At 47.2% G+C, this 17,595-nt stretch overlaps 1 protein-coding gene across 1 annotated transcript in view; it reads left to right on the forward strand.

Annotated features, from left to right (window-relative positions):
• The window catches only part of HMMR (hyaluronan mediated motility receptor), a 488,049-nt gene that overhangs the window by 294,327 nt on the left and 176,127 nt on the right, over nt 1–17,595 (forward strand). Inside the window, exon 14 of the mRNA XM_086931406.1 lies at nt 1,250–1,398. Within this exon, the coding sequence (XP_086787532.1) occupies nt 1,250–1,398 (149 nt within the window). The remainder of the gene's footprint in view (nt 1–1,249; nt 1,399–17,595) is intronic.

Raw genomic sequence — 17,595 nt, forward strand, 5'->3', positions numbered from 1 at the left:
GGGGGAGACGGGACCAGATCCCGGTCATCTGGTGTGTGATGGCGGCCGATATAGCGCTTGGCGCCTGACTGTGACATAGCACTACTGACAGCACCGCCAGCGCCCAGACTGACGGCTATCAGCATAGGTTCCCTCCCGCCCCCAGCCAGTCCAAAGATAATTTTAATTATCTATGATGCATTAGGACGACCATCGCTCTAAGCCCCAAAAACCTATTATTAAACTTAATCAACCTCGGAGTAGCAAGGCGTGCAATCTGCTGATGGGCCTGTGGTGTGTAGGCCCTTCGATGGGCCGCTTTTGTGCCCGTCTCAGTCTCCACTGCAAATGACACATCATCAAGGCTGTTAAAGCCTCTACATACATCTAAGCATATTGACGGCGATGCTAGTTACTGATACTTAAATAAGTATATCAGGTTATATATTTTTTGTGATTACTGTGTAATTTGAGGTCTCACGCCTTCATCCTCACAACACCACACACCATCGGAATACACACACCCTCCCCCTCACACCACCTCACACACACTCACCCTCACACACAGTTACACTCAAAGACCCTTACACACCCTCTAACATTCTCAAAAATCACACACACTAACACACTCACACACCCTATCAGCATCACACATCATATCACAATCAATCACCCTTTTCAAACACAAGCACATTACACAAATGTCACAAAAAGACGTTATTTCACTTCTGTTCTTTTATTTTCCTCACAATAAAATACACTGAACATAATCTTCACAAAAGGTATTTACAACAGTTTAAGCTATTGCCATTATAAATTACAATAACTTTTATTTAAGTATTAATTATTTAAAAAATTGCATAACCATTGTTATTTGTAATATCAATACATCTAAGTCACGTAAATACAAAACATTTGCATTACAAATACTATGAGTGTCACATTAGCAAAAGTTAAAAGTATTGGCATTGTAAATGACGACTATTTTCGCAATTTTCAAAACCAACACAAATATAAAATGTGTCATTTACAAAACCAATAGCTCCAACTTTCCTACTGCGAGACCTATTGGCAACGCCAGTGCTTGTTACAGTTAAGTAACTGGTTGTCTTAGACCTTCCGTGGGTATCACTTACTCTTTGTGCAACACATAAGGGCCAAACTCCTACTTGGCACTAAAGGAAAAGTTGTGAAGCATACCAGTGCTGGTTAGAAGTAATATATATATTTTTTAATTGCCTTCATTTAACATGTTTATATATATTTTTAGAATGCCTTTCCATTGAAGCCCAGGAAAAAGAGCATGCTCTGCAGGCTGAAGTAGATTTGCTGAAAAAAAAGTTGCAACAGGAAGAACAAGGAAGTCAAATGCTGCAGCAGAAGCAGAACAAACTGGTATTTTCACTGCAGCAAGCAGAGGTATACAAATTACATTTAACTGTCTAGCATGTGTTCTCAAGAAGTACCAGAGCTCTAGCGATTAATTGTGTTTTGTTTAATGAAGATGTATAACCTATTTTCTTTAAGGATTTCTAGGAACTGACTTGCATCATGCTCTGCAGGGTTTTCATAGAGCAAGGTGCACGGAGCTCAGTTACCTCTTTGCACATGATTCCTTAACCGTGATTTACTGACAGTTCGGAGTCGTCACTATTCTGTCTATTTCCTAAATCAAATGGTTTTCTCATGTCTTAATGAGTAAGAAAAAAACATTCGCACTCTTGATAAATCACTTGTCCTTCTGATTCTCACTCCATTGAAGTTTGTGATAGCTTGTCAGGAGATGCCGAAAGGGAAGAGTGCCTTGCTGAGTATTATTGGGAAAATTTGAACCCCTTCGCCCCAGTATTGTTAGACTTTGATTTCCAAATTTTCAGTGACACAATCGGCAATGCTTCAGTGTTGGCCCGTTGATTTCATTCAGCCAATTAGCTGGTGTGCGCTAGATCAGCCCTGCTGAGAAGGACAACAAGCATTTACAATGCAACGGTTTCGCCTTTATAAAAGTTAGAGCTATTGGCGTTGTAAATGACAATTTTTTTTATTTGTGTTGGTTTTGAAAACAGATAAATTAATGGCATTGTCATTTAGAATGCCAATAGCTTAATCTCTCGCAAATGGACTATACCGTACACGTATTGTTTCTAAGCACTGTGTTAAAGGTAGAACGATAACAACACATTTCACGAGCACTTAGATACATTTGATATATTGAAAACGGTTGCTAACATTTCTAAGACAACACGAAACATGTATTCACACAAGTAACACACAATAGATCGTTTATAGTAATCAAATGGTACATATACTGAGAAAATGAGGGCCAATGGGGATTCTGCAGCAGCAAGTGGCCCGGAGGAGGGGCCACGTGTGGTGGGTCTTTGGGGGGGGGTTGGGGGGGGTGGTGTTAGTCTATTCAGCACCCTCAAGCCCAGGGGACCTTAACCCCAAAGGCGAGGAATTTACATCAACTGCACCTTGGGGTGCTGCATCCTTATGGGTTAAGAGTCTCCAGCCATATTGTTGAGCACTACATAATATTCCCTGAAGTGGTAGATGAAAGGGGGAGGGGCGGGGGGCGCACACTCCTCCCTTCTGACCCTTTCCCCGAGGAGCTAACGAAGTAGCAAGGGCAGGGTCTCCCCCGGAAAAACGGACCAGGAGGGCAAAACCCGTCCCGGAAAAGTGAGAAAATCGGAGGCCAGAAAGAGGACCACAGCCAGCGCCATTTTTTTTTTTGAAAACCTTTATTGTAGCATTCAATAAAATACAAACATGGGCCTACAACCGCGGGGCCGGCTGCTAGATAAATTAAAACCACTGATATTACAGTACTACACAGCTCATCAGCCGACAACCCAGAGGTTCGGCAGCGATTCAGGACAAAACTGGTATAAGAATGCACAACTAAGTTCCAGAATGAGTCAGAGGTTTAGTTTCTTATCATATAAGAGAGGATCAGGTGCCATACAATCAAACCAGATAATGCGGGGGACAGGGTAAGAAACAGGATATACACATAACCACTGTGATGGAGAATCTGCACCAAAGCATACAGATCGATGCAAATGAACACACAATATACACTCCATGTTGCGCCAATTCTCGGAGCCTGCCCACCCGGAAATTGGATATCATAAAAGCATGAGCACTAGATACAAGCATACAATAAAAGTCCGAATGATTCGTAGCTATACTGATCCTTAAGAAAGAAAGAGAAGGGAAAGCAAGGCCATAGAAAATAAAGGCAAAATAAAAAAAAACCGTCCAGCTCCCCACCCTGCACCCCTGCAGATGGGTACAGCATAACCCACTAGCAGCGTGCCTGTCGCCCCTAATAACTAAAACCGTAAAGGAAGGAAAGAGTGGAGGAGGGCATATACATTTGGGCTCCCAGCCCCTTTTAACCCCCCGCCAGATACAGCCACCCCCTATCACTAAAAGAACACGTATGACAACACTATAGAAGAAAGTAGAGGGTACCGGAAAACACCGCCCAGCCTCTTAGAGCAAACAGTTACAGGTTGAACACTTGTGAAGCCACTCCAACCCTTCCCGGCCTAGTCAATCTTAACCTTGGCCTTTCCGAACAAGAACACGCCCAGAGCCGATAGTGGTGGAAGATTCGGTGATACCATGACATCCTCGGGAACAGTCTCCCAGGGCACCATCCGATGGTTCCAATGCTTGTTTCCTCACGGGGCTCTCGCACAGAGTCAAAATGGCCATGGTTTGAATGGCTGCAGATTCCTGTTTCAACCGTAAGGCCGGGTCCGGTTCTACCAGGAGCATCTCAGATAGGCGCGAGTCCAATTTGCTCAATAAGATATCCACATGTGAGCGAAACGCCCAAATTTCTGCCAGTACTGACCTCAGCGATGGCTCATGCATCGTTCGATCCACGGTCTCATACCCGACATCAATCCCAATCACCTCCCCGCCACCAAATTCAGGCTTAAACAAAGCCTCCACTCCGGTTGACCGGACCCAGCCTGGTTCTTCTGACCGATGTTGGTGCACTGCAGCCCGGCTGTGAAAGTACTCGAGGCCCCGGCTTCACCGCTGGAGCAGGCCGCAAACTTCAACACGACAGAACTTCATCCAACAAGCCGATAAAAGTTTCCGGATTTCACCATTGGAGTGCGGAACAGTTCATGCACACAGAGACCAGCCGAAAAGTCTGGATAATATACAGGATATCGCGGCGTGTTACGGAGGTCGGCGGAGCCGGGAGCCTAAGCAGCCATCTTGTTTGCTGACGTAGCTCCTCCTCAGCAAGCGCCATTTTAGTTGTAGTTACAGTCTCTGGTCAGTATTTAGAAAACTGAGGAAGATGAAGGTTTTTAACTTTCTGTGCCATGACAACAGAGAAAGCAGGCATCACAGCTTAAGGATGCCAGTTCCAGATCGGAGGCACGGCTCTTCTGAAGAAGCCCGTTTGGTTCTAAATTTTAATTTTTGGGAACACGGGCAGAGCTCAGCTTCCCAGTACTAGAGAACTCTCCAAGATGGTGAAGTGTTAATAGGCAGTTTTCTTTAGGAGAATGGTTTATTAAAGTGTGACAAGCTGTGAATACTATCAGGGTATGGACTGGTAAACACTGAAGCTCTTAAGGGACTGCAGTTATATAGCCGCATGTCCTTGTACTGGCTATAAGATTGGACCCTTATAAGTTGCCCTTTTTTCAGCTGTCAAAGTCAACTCTCCGGCTGAGGAACAACTGAACCGCTGCATGGTAGGGCTTGAGTGCAAGTGGTACAAAGATACAGGTATGTGCACAGAACGCTCACATAATTCCTCTATGGCTGGCAGCGAAACCCTAGCAATCTGAGAACTATTGCTCCCTTGTGACTGCATAAAATATTTTAGTTAATTAACGTCTTGGCCTTCAGCACTCCAATAGACATCTTTGTTCCTACTGATGTGTAAACAAATGTTTCACTGGTAGATATTTTGACGTCATGCCAAATCAAGTAGCTAAATCCCGGTAAAAATGACTGTTCCCAGGGGCTTCTCTTTGTATTTACATGCCTTACCGCCACAAACTTAAGATAGTGGTAGACATTTAGGTTTCCAAGTATGGATGTCAGCCTAGTATTCAAAACCTTCTCATGTACCTTTAACACAAAAAGCTCTGAATCAAAGCAACATCTCATTACAGTGAAGTAGTATTATATGAACATAAAATCTTCATTCTGTCTGGCTAACTTCTTTAAGTTAATTACCAGATGCTGGAGGGATAATCCTTGTGAAGGTTATGAATTTAGCAAAAATGCTCCACTGAACAAAAGTATTGTAAGAAACTATTATTCACTTTGGCACAGGAATGTGCATTGTTAACAAGATAACTAGAAACATTTCAAATGCCACTGCAACATCATGTCATTTGTTGTGACCACTGTGGGTAACAGTCTTGGACTTTCCACAATATGAATACAAGCCAGTCAAAAGCCTTTCATCAACCAAAGGGGAGAGGGGTTGGCCTAACGGCTAGGGCAGTCGACCTTGAATCTGGGGAACTGGGTTTAAGTCCCTACAATGATGCTGCACATCCTGTGATTCTGGGCAAATCACTTAATCCCCATGTGCCTACCAAAAATGAATGTGTCATGTAATGCAACTGGTACTATGTAAAGAGCTCTGATACCAGATTTGGGTCAAGTTCGGGCTTTGTAAAACTCTGTAAACAAAAATAGGTACAAATTAGGTCCTAGCATCCATGCCATAAATTCCCACAGGTTTGCTTACATGCCAGACATTTTAAATGTAAGCATTTTCAGCACAGTTCAACAATTTAAGGCCGACTAACAGGAGCAAAGTCACCATAGGCCTACATTTAACTTACATGATGTTGCCAAATGAATATGGTGTCATTGTATACTGAACTAGAGGCACACATTAGCCATACACAAAATCGATTATGGGGCTAACCATATCACAGGTTCAGCCCATGTGGGACCACTCGAGTACCAAATTCCCTCAGACCCAATAGCAACCACGATACAGGGAACTTCTCTGCTCTCAAGTGGCTAAAGCAATGGGCAGAAGAAACGGAGCCTACTTTACGCAGAGATGAATCTCCTGTGACCCAGCTAACAAGCGAGACTGGGAGAGTCAATTAATAGATCTGCGATTAATGAAATACTTTTGTTAACTATTAACATGTTTAACAAAAGACAGTTTTTGTCTGCTAAATGGCAAAATGCATATAAATGGACAGTGAAAAGGCAGATAATTTGGGTTCACTCTGAGATCATCAGACATCCACGCAAAGGCAATTCTGGTTCCAGGACAAGGCAATTCAAGATCTAGACGTAGGTAATCCAAGATCCAGGCAGGGCAGGAACTTGTAATGTAACATCCAGGCGCAGGCCTCACAACTTATAAGCAGAAATTACAGAAACGTCACACTGCTGGCAGATGTACTTAAATGGATAAAACAGATCTAAACAGAGGTAAAAACTAGGGAAAGAAAGCTATGACTCATTGACACACCGCCCTAAGAGACACGTTAGTCAAAAGTACGAAACCATTTGGCAAAATGAAAAACAGGAATCTATAAAGCGCGCGCAGAATGAAACCAGAGACTCTGTGAAGCCTAGCTAGAAATATTCCAAGACTTTCCTATACACAGTAAAAAACACTATAATTAGGGCTACTCCCACGATCACAATAGATTATGGAAACAGGCTTTTTTTCCGGACTCCCCGGTTAAAAAAAAAAATCTGGCCAATACTACACAAAAACAGCTGATCTTCTTTTCTACAGGATCCAAAAAGAAATGTTCAATATGCGAGGAGTTCTTTGCTGGGACAGTGGCTAAGGCTGACAAACGTAAATATCAAGACCAGTTACGAGTTCTGGAAGAGTGGGTGGGAAGGGGAGCTGACTATGGATTTCTACAATAACCAAAATCCAACCAACAGACAGAGCAAGCAGGGGTAAAAACCCAGGCTTAGGACTTGGAATTCAGAGACCTCAGACTGAGGCTTTACGCACCTAACTGATGTCTATTCTAGACCCATCATGCCATCTTCCCACAGCACCTCAGCATTTGTGGGCTTCAGGGAGAAAGGAAATGAGTCGATGGTATTGATTCCTTGGAGCCCGAGAACTATAGGCTACGTTTCTTTTAAATGATCAAAACAGGCTCAAGGCAGGCTTGGGCGAGGGAACATAAACTTTGGCCTTTATACTAACTAAAACTTCATAGAAGCAAAGACAAAGAAACCAGGCCTGAGATACTCGATCGGACAGTTTCTTCCTCCTTCTCTAAAAATGCACAACTTCAGCCCAGTCTTTCACCGTGGCGTTTTGGTATGTGCAGTTAAAAAAAAAAAACATGAACACGATTTGTGCCCTTTAACAGGTCTGATTGTAGACATCCCCATTTCACTGAGGTTCTGGAGCTCAGTAATCAAGGATCAATAACGGTGAACCTGAACTCTGTTTATTAAACAGTGATCTTAAACGTCAAATCACGACAGCATCGTTCTAAAACATACCCCAAATAAACTCTATACAGGGCTTTACACTGGTACCAGCAGCCAGCTTCTGTAGACTGGGCCAAAGTCCGGATAGGACTTCGAGGTGAGATGTTACAGGGCAAGTTACCCTGGCCATCACAGCCAAGGTATACTTGTGGAAAGGTTTAGGCTCTGATCACACTTGGCAAGGCAATAAAAATGCACCGCTTATCTTTATCAAGCAGTAAAACTTCGATCATTAGCAAAGGTAGGGTCGCAACATCCGCAGCCCACACATTTTCCGGTTCTCAAATTTCATTTTCACCACAAGGCTCAGTACCAGCGCTTTGAATCTGTCCTCGGCAAAGACAGGCGTGGAATACAACTCTACATCACTTCGACTTGTAGGTTTGCAATACATTCGTTCTACTATTAGTTCTTCACACTCACACTTCAGCTTCCCTTTATGAACCATTAATAGCATCGCTCTAGCTGCCATCTTCCAGTGTTAATGGGCCGCCTCGCCTCCAGAGCCAAGTCTCAATCTCAATGAGAATGGCGCGTGCTCCACTCACTCCGGCCTCCGGGTACATGGTTCGATAAATACGTTCACGCTCTATGGCCCCTGAACATCACCGTCCCAGAGAGGTGTAAGGTATGCAGGCTAGGCGCTCTGATGGGCCATGAGGAGACCGGGAATGAAGCTGCGGAGACTAACGCGGTGCCAGTCAAGGTTAAAGCAGATATCTTGTCATTCACTGCTCTCGTGCCCTGCAGCCTTCCTGAATCTTACTTCTGTAGTAGGGGTATCTGTTATAGTCATAATCTAGTGAATAGTCCCGCCCATGTGCGTGGACCCCGGAGCAATCAAAAATAATCTCTTAAAGTGTCGAAAAAATACAGAACTGCACAGACACTTAAGAGAGAATTTAAAGACATATAATGCAGCCTATAAACAGGCTACACTGTCCAGTACTTCAACTAGAAATTCCACTAAAAATCCACAAACAGCAAAGCCTGTCCAGATTTCCCTTGCCTTCAGCAAAAACCCTCTGGAATGATAGAGAAGAAGACATGGACAGACAAGCCCCATAGGCTGCCATTATGTGGGTCAAAACAGGATACTGTGCCTTTAAGAACTTTCCAGAACTTCACAGTATCCCAGAATGCACTGCAGGTCCCTTTTACTTTCAGTTCTTTTTTCCTGCTCCTGCAAGCAGGACCCTGGAGCCTTTCTCCTTGGTTCTGGCACTGTTTTTGTCGCATATGCCTGCTTTATTCGATAAATGCCTGGAGTGCTCCTGGAAGAAGGCCAAATCGGATCCCCATGAGGTGTGTATCCTCTGCCTTCCTTCACATATCCCTGAGGAGTGTGTGATATGTCAAGGCTTCTCTGGCAGGACCCTGAAGGACAGGAAGATCAGACTTCAGGGCCTCGAGGAAAGAAGATTGAAGGCACAAGGTGGGCCTGGAGGGGCTTCTTCTGCCCATGCTGAGGCCTCTGGGGGGCTCCCCAGGGGCAGGAAGGCCAGCAAACGCCACCATTCTCCGCCTGGGTCTATTGCGCCCACTACGGCGTAGAGAGGGATGACTACGGTCTGCTCCCCGTCGTCTGAGACTAAACGACGTCTATGCTCGGCGTCGAGGGATGTTACTAGACCATCGAAGTCCCCGGTGACTGTTTCTTCGTCGTCGAGCTTTCGACGTCAACTGGCCCGGCGTCGGTGCTCGCCATCGAGGCGACTTTGCTGTCGGCGAAGAGGAGGCGTTCGGCGTCGAGGGAGTCCTAGTCGTCCAGGTCGCCGTCAAGGCACAGGTCGCCGTCTAAGCATGGGTCGACGTCGAGGCCCGGGTCGCCGTCAAAGCTCAGATCGCCGTCGAGGCATGGCAGATCGCCGTCGAGGCATGGCAGATCGCCGTCGATGCATGGCAGATCGCCGTCGAGGCATCGTCGATCGCAGTCGATGCGCTGACCATCGCCGTCGAGGCGCAGAAGGCCGCCGTCTAGGCGTAAGTCGCCGTCGAGGCGAAAGCGTTAGTCGCCGAAGAAGAGGCGCTCGACGTCAGGAGGCCGGCGCCCGCCGTCTGGTCACCGTTCCTCGACGTCAAAGAGGCGGAAAGAGGCCTGACGCTGTGGGAAGTACGCCAACGTCCCAGGCTGGTAAAGATGGAGGTTCGCCGGGCTCGGTGTACTCAGAGGTGTATACCCCGTCGGGGAAGGTGACTCCCCCTCCTCTGTTACCGAGGGGTCTCCCCCCGAGGACTCCTACTCCTCCTCCGTTGCCTCCACCGCATCCTGGACCAGGGTTGCCAGTGAAGCAGCCTCCAATTCCACCGAGGTAGACTTCGCTGCCTATTCTTCCTACACCTCCCAAGGGTACGCCTAAACCGAAGGCTCCATCAAAGCCCGGTGGACCCGGTTGACCGCCCTTGGCCGAGGAGGTCACGTTTGACGCTCCGGACAGAGAGGAAAATCAAGGAGTCATAGAAGGGCGGGGGTCGAGGTCCCGCACGGATTCTTCCAGGACCCGTTCCTACTCCCCGACCTTATCGGACTCCCCAGAGACCAGGGTTTCTCCAGTGGATGACATTGCCACTTTCCAGGAGGTCCTCCTGAGGGGGGCTGCGAAGTTGGGTATCGCTGTGACTGCTCCTACACCTTCAACGTCAGTGATATTCGAGACGCTCCACAAGAGGCATCTCTCTCGCCCTTTGCTTCCGCTAGTACCTGGATTGAAGGAACCCACGGAGGAGCTGTTCCTCACACCGGCTGTGGTGAAGGCCGCTCCCTCCCGACTTCTAAAGAAGTACAGGGCCCCGGATTCGGACCCTGCCTTTCTGAGAGTTGATCAGATACCGAATTCGGTGATTGTGAGGGCGGCCAGGAAGCTACACTCTACCTCCCCGTCCTCCACCGTGCCTCCAGATAAAGAGTCGATGGATTGACTCAGCTGGAAGGAAGGCGTGTGGGACCGCATCCTCAGCCATGAAGGCGTCCAGTGATACAGCTCTGCTGGGACGTTATGACCGGGCTCTGTGGCGCTCCCTGCAACAGTTGATGGAACTGCTACCGAGAGACAAGAGGGAGGACTTCCAGGAGATCCTCAAGGAAGGGATGCTGGTGTCCAATCAGGACATCAGCGCATCTGCGGATGTCTCCTTGTTGGCTGCCCATGGTTACTGCCATGGAATCAATCAGCGACGACATGCCTGGCTCCGGCTCACGTCACTTAAGCCAGAGGCCCAGCAGCAGGTGGCCAACCTGACTTTTTCCAGGGATACTTTGTTCGGAAAACACGCAGATGATGAGATGGCCCGCATGGAGGCGGAGGCCCTTACGGCAGTGGGTTTGGAGAAGCCCAAAGAGAAGAAATCCTACAGGCCTTTCCAGGGGCGCTTCGGCGCACAAGGAAGAGGACGGGGGCAGACTTCAGGACAGCAGCAACAACAGCAGCAGTTCCGGAGACCCTTCCAGAAACAACAGAAGGGTAGAGGGGGACAGCAGTCCTCTACCGCGAACAAGGGCCCGGCCGGGTATCTACCCTGAGCGGTTACTTCCCCTTCATCCGTTACCCGCTCCGGTGGGGGGGGATCTTTAAATTTTTTCTGGCAGAGTGGAGAAAAATTACTCCGGACAAGTGAGTGCTGAATATTGTTTGCAATGGATACAGTCTTCGGTTCATCAGCCCTCCTCCAGCGATCCCTCCGGTCAGCTCGCAGTATCAACTGCGCGAGCTCCAGGCGGAGGCTGATATACTGTTAAGGAAAAGGGCGATAGAAGACGTACCTCTGTCTCAAAGAGGAAGAGGTCTGTACTCCCGGTTCTTCCTGGTGCGCAAGAAGGACAAGAACGAGTTCAGGCCCATTCTGGACTTGCGGCAGGCAAACCAGTGGATTCGCAGAGAAAAGTTTTGCATGCTGTCGTTGCATCAGATTTTTCCTCAGTTGCAACAGGGGGGGACTGGCTTTGTGCCATAGACCTACAGGATGCGTACTTCCACGTGCCCATAGCGTGCAAACACAGGAAGTTTCTGCGATTTCAAGTCGGCACCAACCATTATCAGTACACAGTGCTGCCATTCGGGCTGAGATCTGAGCCCAGAACATTCTCGAAGTGCATGGCAGTGGTAGCGACACACCTCAGGAAGAACAAGGTGTTTGTCTACCCGTACCTGGACGATTGGTTGATCAAGGCCTCCTCCTCGGAAGCTCAAGCACACTTCCAGAAGACGTGCGTTCTCTTGAACAAGTTGGGGTTGCACATCAACATGTCCAAGTCTATCCCGGTCCAGTGCATTCAGTACTTGGGAGCCACCATCAATACGCTGTCAGCAAGCGTGTCTCCTTCAGAGGAGCGACGACTATCGATCCTTCGGAAGGCTCAGGCTCTTATGACCGCTCCATCTACAACAGTGAGGACGGTGTCTTCTCTACTGGGGTCGATGGCCTCTTGTATCTTCCTCACTCCTCATGCACGACTACACATGAGACCTCTGCAGGAGTGCTTGGAGGACCAATGGGACCAGAGGAAAGTATCTTGGGACGACAAGATGCGACTATCTCTGCATGCTCTTCAGTCTCTGAAGTGGTGGTGTGCAGCGGAGAATCTCCTCAGAGGGGTTCCCTTCCACAAGGACATTCCTACTCAGACTATCGTGACGGATGCTTCTCTCCACGGCTGGGGAGCGCATTCGGGAGACTTACAGATTCAAGGAACGTGGTTTCCGATGGAGTCCACGTATCACATCAATTTCCTGGAACTCAGAGCTGTTCACTTGGCGCTGAAGGCCTTTCATCTGTCCTTCCAGACCAACTCTCTGCTTGTACAGACGGACAATACAACCACGATGTATTACCTCAACAAGCGGGGGGGTCGAGATCGCGCACCCTATCCCGGGAGGTGCAGACTATCTGGCACTGGCTTCTGGCCAGAGGATTGACGATAACAGCTACCCATCTACCGGGTGTGCAGTATGTTCAGGCAGACGTACTGAGCAGACTGATTCAGGAAAACCATGAATGGGTCATAAACGACTACGTACTAGGAGAAGTCTTCGAAAGGTGGGGGACTCAAGACGTAGATCTGTTCGCCACTGCCGAAAACAGCAAATGCCGAGACTTCGCCTCCAGGTACTACCAGCAAGGGACGCTGGGGAATGCACTCTGGATCAACTGGTCGAACAGCTTTGTGTACGCTTTTCCACCCATTCCCCTGATTCCAGCGGTGCTCATCAAACTGTCCCAGTCCAGGGCACGGATGATCCTGATTGCCCTGGAATGGCCCAGGAAGTGGTGGTTCACGGACCTTCTACACCGGTCTCTCCTTCCGCACATACGGCTGCTGTGCAGGCCGGACCTTCTCACGAAGTTCGGGGGGCAGATGTTGCACCCCAACCTCTCGTCCTTGAGTTTGGCGGCATGGCTCCTGAGAGTGCAGTATGGCCATTTGAATCTGCCCGAAGATTGCATGGACATACTGAGGCAGTCTAAGCGACCTTCCACTCGGGCCTCTTATGCTTACAAGTGGAAGAGGTTTTGTATCTGATGTGTGTCCAAGAACTTTGACCCAACGACGTGCAAGGAAGATGTCATCCTTCCTTACCGTCTACATTTGGCGCGGTCTGGCCTTAATGTTCATTCCATTAAGATTCATCTCGCTGCATTGACTGCCTACAGTAAAAGCCCTTCACAGACTTCCTTCTTCCAGATCCCTGTGATCAAAGATTTTTTGGACGGCCTGAAGAAAGTGTTCCCTCCTGTCAGGCTTCCTTCGCCTTCATGGGAATTGAATGTGTGCTGTCCAGATTGATGGAGCCTTTTGAACCCATTCATAAGGCTTCGTTGCAGCACCTGTCCTGAAAGGCGGCGTTCCTCGTGGCCAGTACATCGGCCCGCAGGGTGAGTGAAATTCAGGCGTTGTGTTGCCAAGAACCTTATACTGTATTTCATGCTGCTAAGGTTATGCGTACTCACCCTAAATTTCTTCCCAAGGTTATTTCTGATTTTCATGTCAACCAGACTATAACTTTGCCTAAGGTTTTTCAGAACCCTTCATCTCCAGCGGAAAGATCCTTACATTCCCTGGATGTTAGGAGGGTGTTGAAATTTTATCTGGATAAGACCAAAGGTATTCGTAGGTCAGACCAATTGTTTATCCATTATGGATCGGTCAGGACAGGTCTTGAGACCTCTTAGCAGTCCATCTCTAGGTGGATTGTGTCCTGCATACAACTGTGTTACCAGAAAGCTAATAAGACCTTAGGAGGTAAGCCTAAGGCTCATTCCACCAAGGGTAAAACTGCCACGACAGCCTTGCTCCGTAATGTGCCGATTGCAGAAATTTGCAAGGCCGTCACTTGGAAGTCGGTTCATACCTTTGCTAAGCATTACTGTCTGGACACTGATGCCAGGGCAGATGCTCAGGTTGGACAGGCTTCGCTGCGGAATTTGTTCGCACAATAGTGGTGATTTTTCTCCACCGCCGCTTTGGTGTGGGGATGGGCTTGCCATTCTATTCACTAGATTAGGACTATACACAGAGATCCCCTACTACAGAAGTAGTTTCTGTCCTGTAACTCCAGTTCTGTAGTAGGGGTATCTTTTATAGTCATAAGCGCCCGCCCTCCTCCCCGGTGGAGAGATATTCATGTACGGAATGCTACAGGTCTGGCGTGTTACGCTTTCAAAAAGAGCTGAAAGTAAAAGGGACCTGCAGTGCATTCTGGGATACTGTGAAGTTCTGGAAAGTTCTCTTAAAGGCACAGTATCCTGTTTTGAGCCACATAATGGCAGCCTATGGGGCTTGTCTGTCCATGTCTTCCTCTCTATCATTCCAGAGGGTTTTTGCTGAAGGCAAGGGAAATCTGGACAGGCTTTGCTGTTTGTGGATTTTTGGTGGAATTTTTAGTTGAAGTACTGGACAGTGTAGCCTGTTTATAGGCTGCATTATATGTCTTTAAATTCTCTCTTGTGTCTGCAGTTCTGCATTTTTTCGACACTTTAAGAGATTATTTTTGATTGCTCTGGGGTCCACGCACATGGGCGGGACTATTAACTAGATTATGACTATAACAGAGATACTCCTACTACAGAACTGGAGTCACAGGACAGAAACTACTCCTTTCAGACCGACGGAAGGCGGAAGCTTCCCGGACATTCCGGAGAAAGGCGGTCTTGGAATATGTGCATGTGCTGCCCACTGGCTCGAAGAGATCCCACACGTGAGGCCGCTAGAAACAGAGCAAGGCGGGGCCAGGCGCTCTGCCGACACTTGCCGCACAAAGGAGCGCTTGTGCTAGGACAGTGGCGGTGCTCCCTGTACACACCAGTAGGCTCTCTGATTGGCTGACCAGGTCCACCAATCACAAAGCATATTTGGTAGTTGCCAACCAATCAGAGAGCCAACTGGCCTGTGCAGACAGCGTGAGCAAGACACTCCGTAGAGATCAAAGACTCGCCATCTGTTTTCATTAACAAAAGGGGCAGGACTTTAAAAAAGACACGGAAATGCCCCCGAATCTCGTTCCGACAGGGAAAGAGTGACAGCCAATCTCTTCCAATGGCTAGCCTCCATTTATGGAGCTAGCCAATGGAAGACAGAGGCGGGACAAAACCCCATACTGTAGGATCATAAGATTTCGCCTAGGCGAGCACTGCTTCGCAGTGCTACGGCCTGGCGAAACCTAAAAACGGTCTTCGTATGAGAGTTGTGGTGCCTAGTCATCTACATGCCTGCATTCTCTCAGACAAATATTTGTCCAAGTCTGACAATGAGATCTTGGGATGGAGGAGATTGGTTTGGAGGGGAGGTGTTCTGCCAAAGAATGCTGCTTGCGCAGAACCCCACTTTGTGTTTACTTGCAGCAATAATCCTTTTTAATTCGAAGGGCCTGGGTTCTGCTAGTGGTGTACTTGACCCTCTCGGCAGGGGCCATCCCCAAACCTTTTGCCGTTGCTCCCGTTTTACTGAATTTGTGTACCTCGCGCTTTACCATTGCATAAGTGCTCATGCTCGCTCCTTAAAATATGGTACAATTGGCATACACCTGGTAGGCATATTTAATTTACTTAAATACCTGGAAAAGAGGTGTGCCATACATCCAGAGCTAGTAAATTAAGTGTTAATGGTAAGCCTGCAGGACTTTATGCGCCGCCAACTTAAGTAGTCTAGTAACAATGTCTCGGCCTGACATTTGACCCTATAGTCCAGTTTAAACTGCCAATTTGACTTGACAAAATGATCCCCTTGCCAAGCCTGTAACTCCATTTTTATTATATATATTACCCCGAAGGTAGGCTCTAGACAGCTCATAGGGCAGGGTGCATTGTAATAAAAAATGTTGGTTATGTACTTCTAAGTTTTACATATCTCGTTAGTGAAAAACGTAGTTATTTTTCACTATTGCAAGGCCTACCTCTCCATTAGGATAACATATGGTTACCTTATTAGTTACTAATAACTTTTGTTCTGGAGTAGGTAGGAATGTCAAATTTAGTCTCTTAAGAATTGCATTTTAAAACCCTCTTCAATGGTACAGTCCGGTTTTTGTCACAAACCTGAAACCTCCACTTTTAGAAAGTTGGTATCTTTATGCTAACCCTTTAGTGCCTGTTTCCTGGGTCACATGACTAGGTGTAATTGGAAGTTGGCCTTTGTGTATTCCTCCCAGACAGCATCACAAAAGGTGGGCACTAGGTATTGTCAGGATGGGCCATCTCTGCAAGATGGCAGGGGTCCAAGCTGTCACCTACCACACATGCACTTCGGAGGGGCTCCCTCCGCACACATTGTACTGCACACTAGTCCAACAAGGAGTGCAAGAGAACGACAAGGAAAAATGGAACGGGAACTAAACCTACAAAAAAAGAAAAAAGCATGACTAAAATAGCGAAGGAATTTAAAATCCTATCATGGAACGTAAATGGTCTCAGAACATCTAGCAGGCGTAGGAGGATCTTTGAATATTTAAAGACAGCGGATAACGAAGTTATCATTCTTCAAGAAACATCTCCTAAACAATGAATGGGAACAAATAATAAAATCACTGAACTGGGTGGATATCTGCGTTTGCACAAATCAAAATTGCAATGTTAAGGGTGTCGCAATACTTTTTAAAAAATCGCTCAATGTAAAAGTCATACATAAAGTAGTAGAAAACAAGGGCAGATGGGCCGTAGCAAGAGTAAAAATTTATGACAACTTTATTATAGCGGGATACTACGGACCAAATACGGATGATCCAAATCCCTTACAGAAACTATATACAGAACTTTTGACTACATCTGATCCAATAATTTTGGGAGGTGATTTTAACATTATGATAGATCCTAATTTAGATAGATCCCCCCCCAGGAAGACAATCTAACTTGCCGAAAATGAGAGAATGGCTAAGCATTTACAAAAACGACCTAGAACTGATCGACATGTGGAGAGAGAAAGGAAACTAGGAGCACCCATTTACTCTACACAACAAAAAACTAGGTCATAAGTCTAGAATAGACTATTTTCTGATTAGTAAAATTCTTCACAAGAACATCAAAGTGCTGGACCACCTGCCAGAGCATCTGTCCGACCACTCGGCGGTACAACTAACCATACAATCGGAAATAAATAAACTTCAACCTAGATGGACAGTTGACCGCACTATTTTTTTGGACCCAAAAAAAGGTGGGCACTAGGTATTGTCAGGATGGGCCATCTCGGCAAGATGGCAGGGGTCCAAGCTGTCACCTACCACACATGCACTTCGGAGGGGCTCCCTCCGCACACATTGTACTGCACACTAGTCCATTGTGATCCCGGTCGTTCTGGGACCGGGGCAGGGTGGCAACATATTGTAGACCCTTCTGTAAGGGTAAACTCCAGAAGCTTGTCCCTAATCAAAGGGGAAACAAACTATTGAAATGGGACACTCAGACCCACTCTTCAGTACACTCCTGGACTAACGGTTATTACAGAAGAACTACCCTGCCAGAGTACTGCCCTGCTGCACGTATCCTAGGCCACTTGAGGGATTCCAAGGGTCAGCTGACTCACCTGTTTTGTGCTACAGGGACATAGCAAGCTCCAGGGGCCTTCCTGCAACTCCACAGCTGACCTGCTGCACTGGACTGAGCCATGGTTGAGTTCTTGATTATTTGTGTCCCTCC

The sequence above is a fragment of the Lissotriton vulgaris genome, chromosome 7 (assembly GCF_964263255.1).
Source record: "Lissotriton vulgaris chromosome 7, aLisVul1.2, whole genome shotgun sequence".
NCBI lineage: Eukaryota > Metazoa > Chordata > Amphibia > Caudata > Salamandridae > Lissotriton > Lissotriton vulgaris.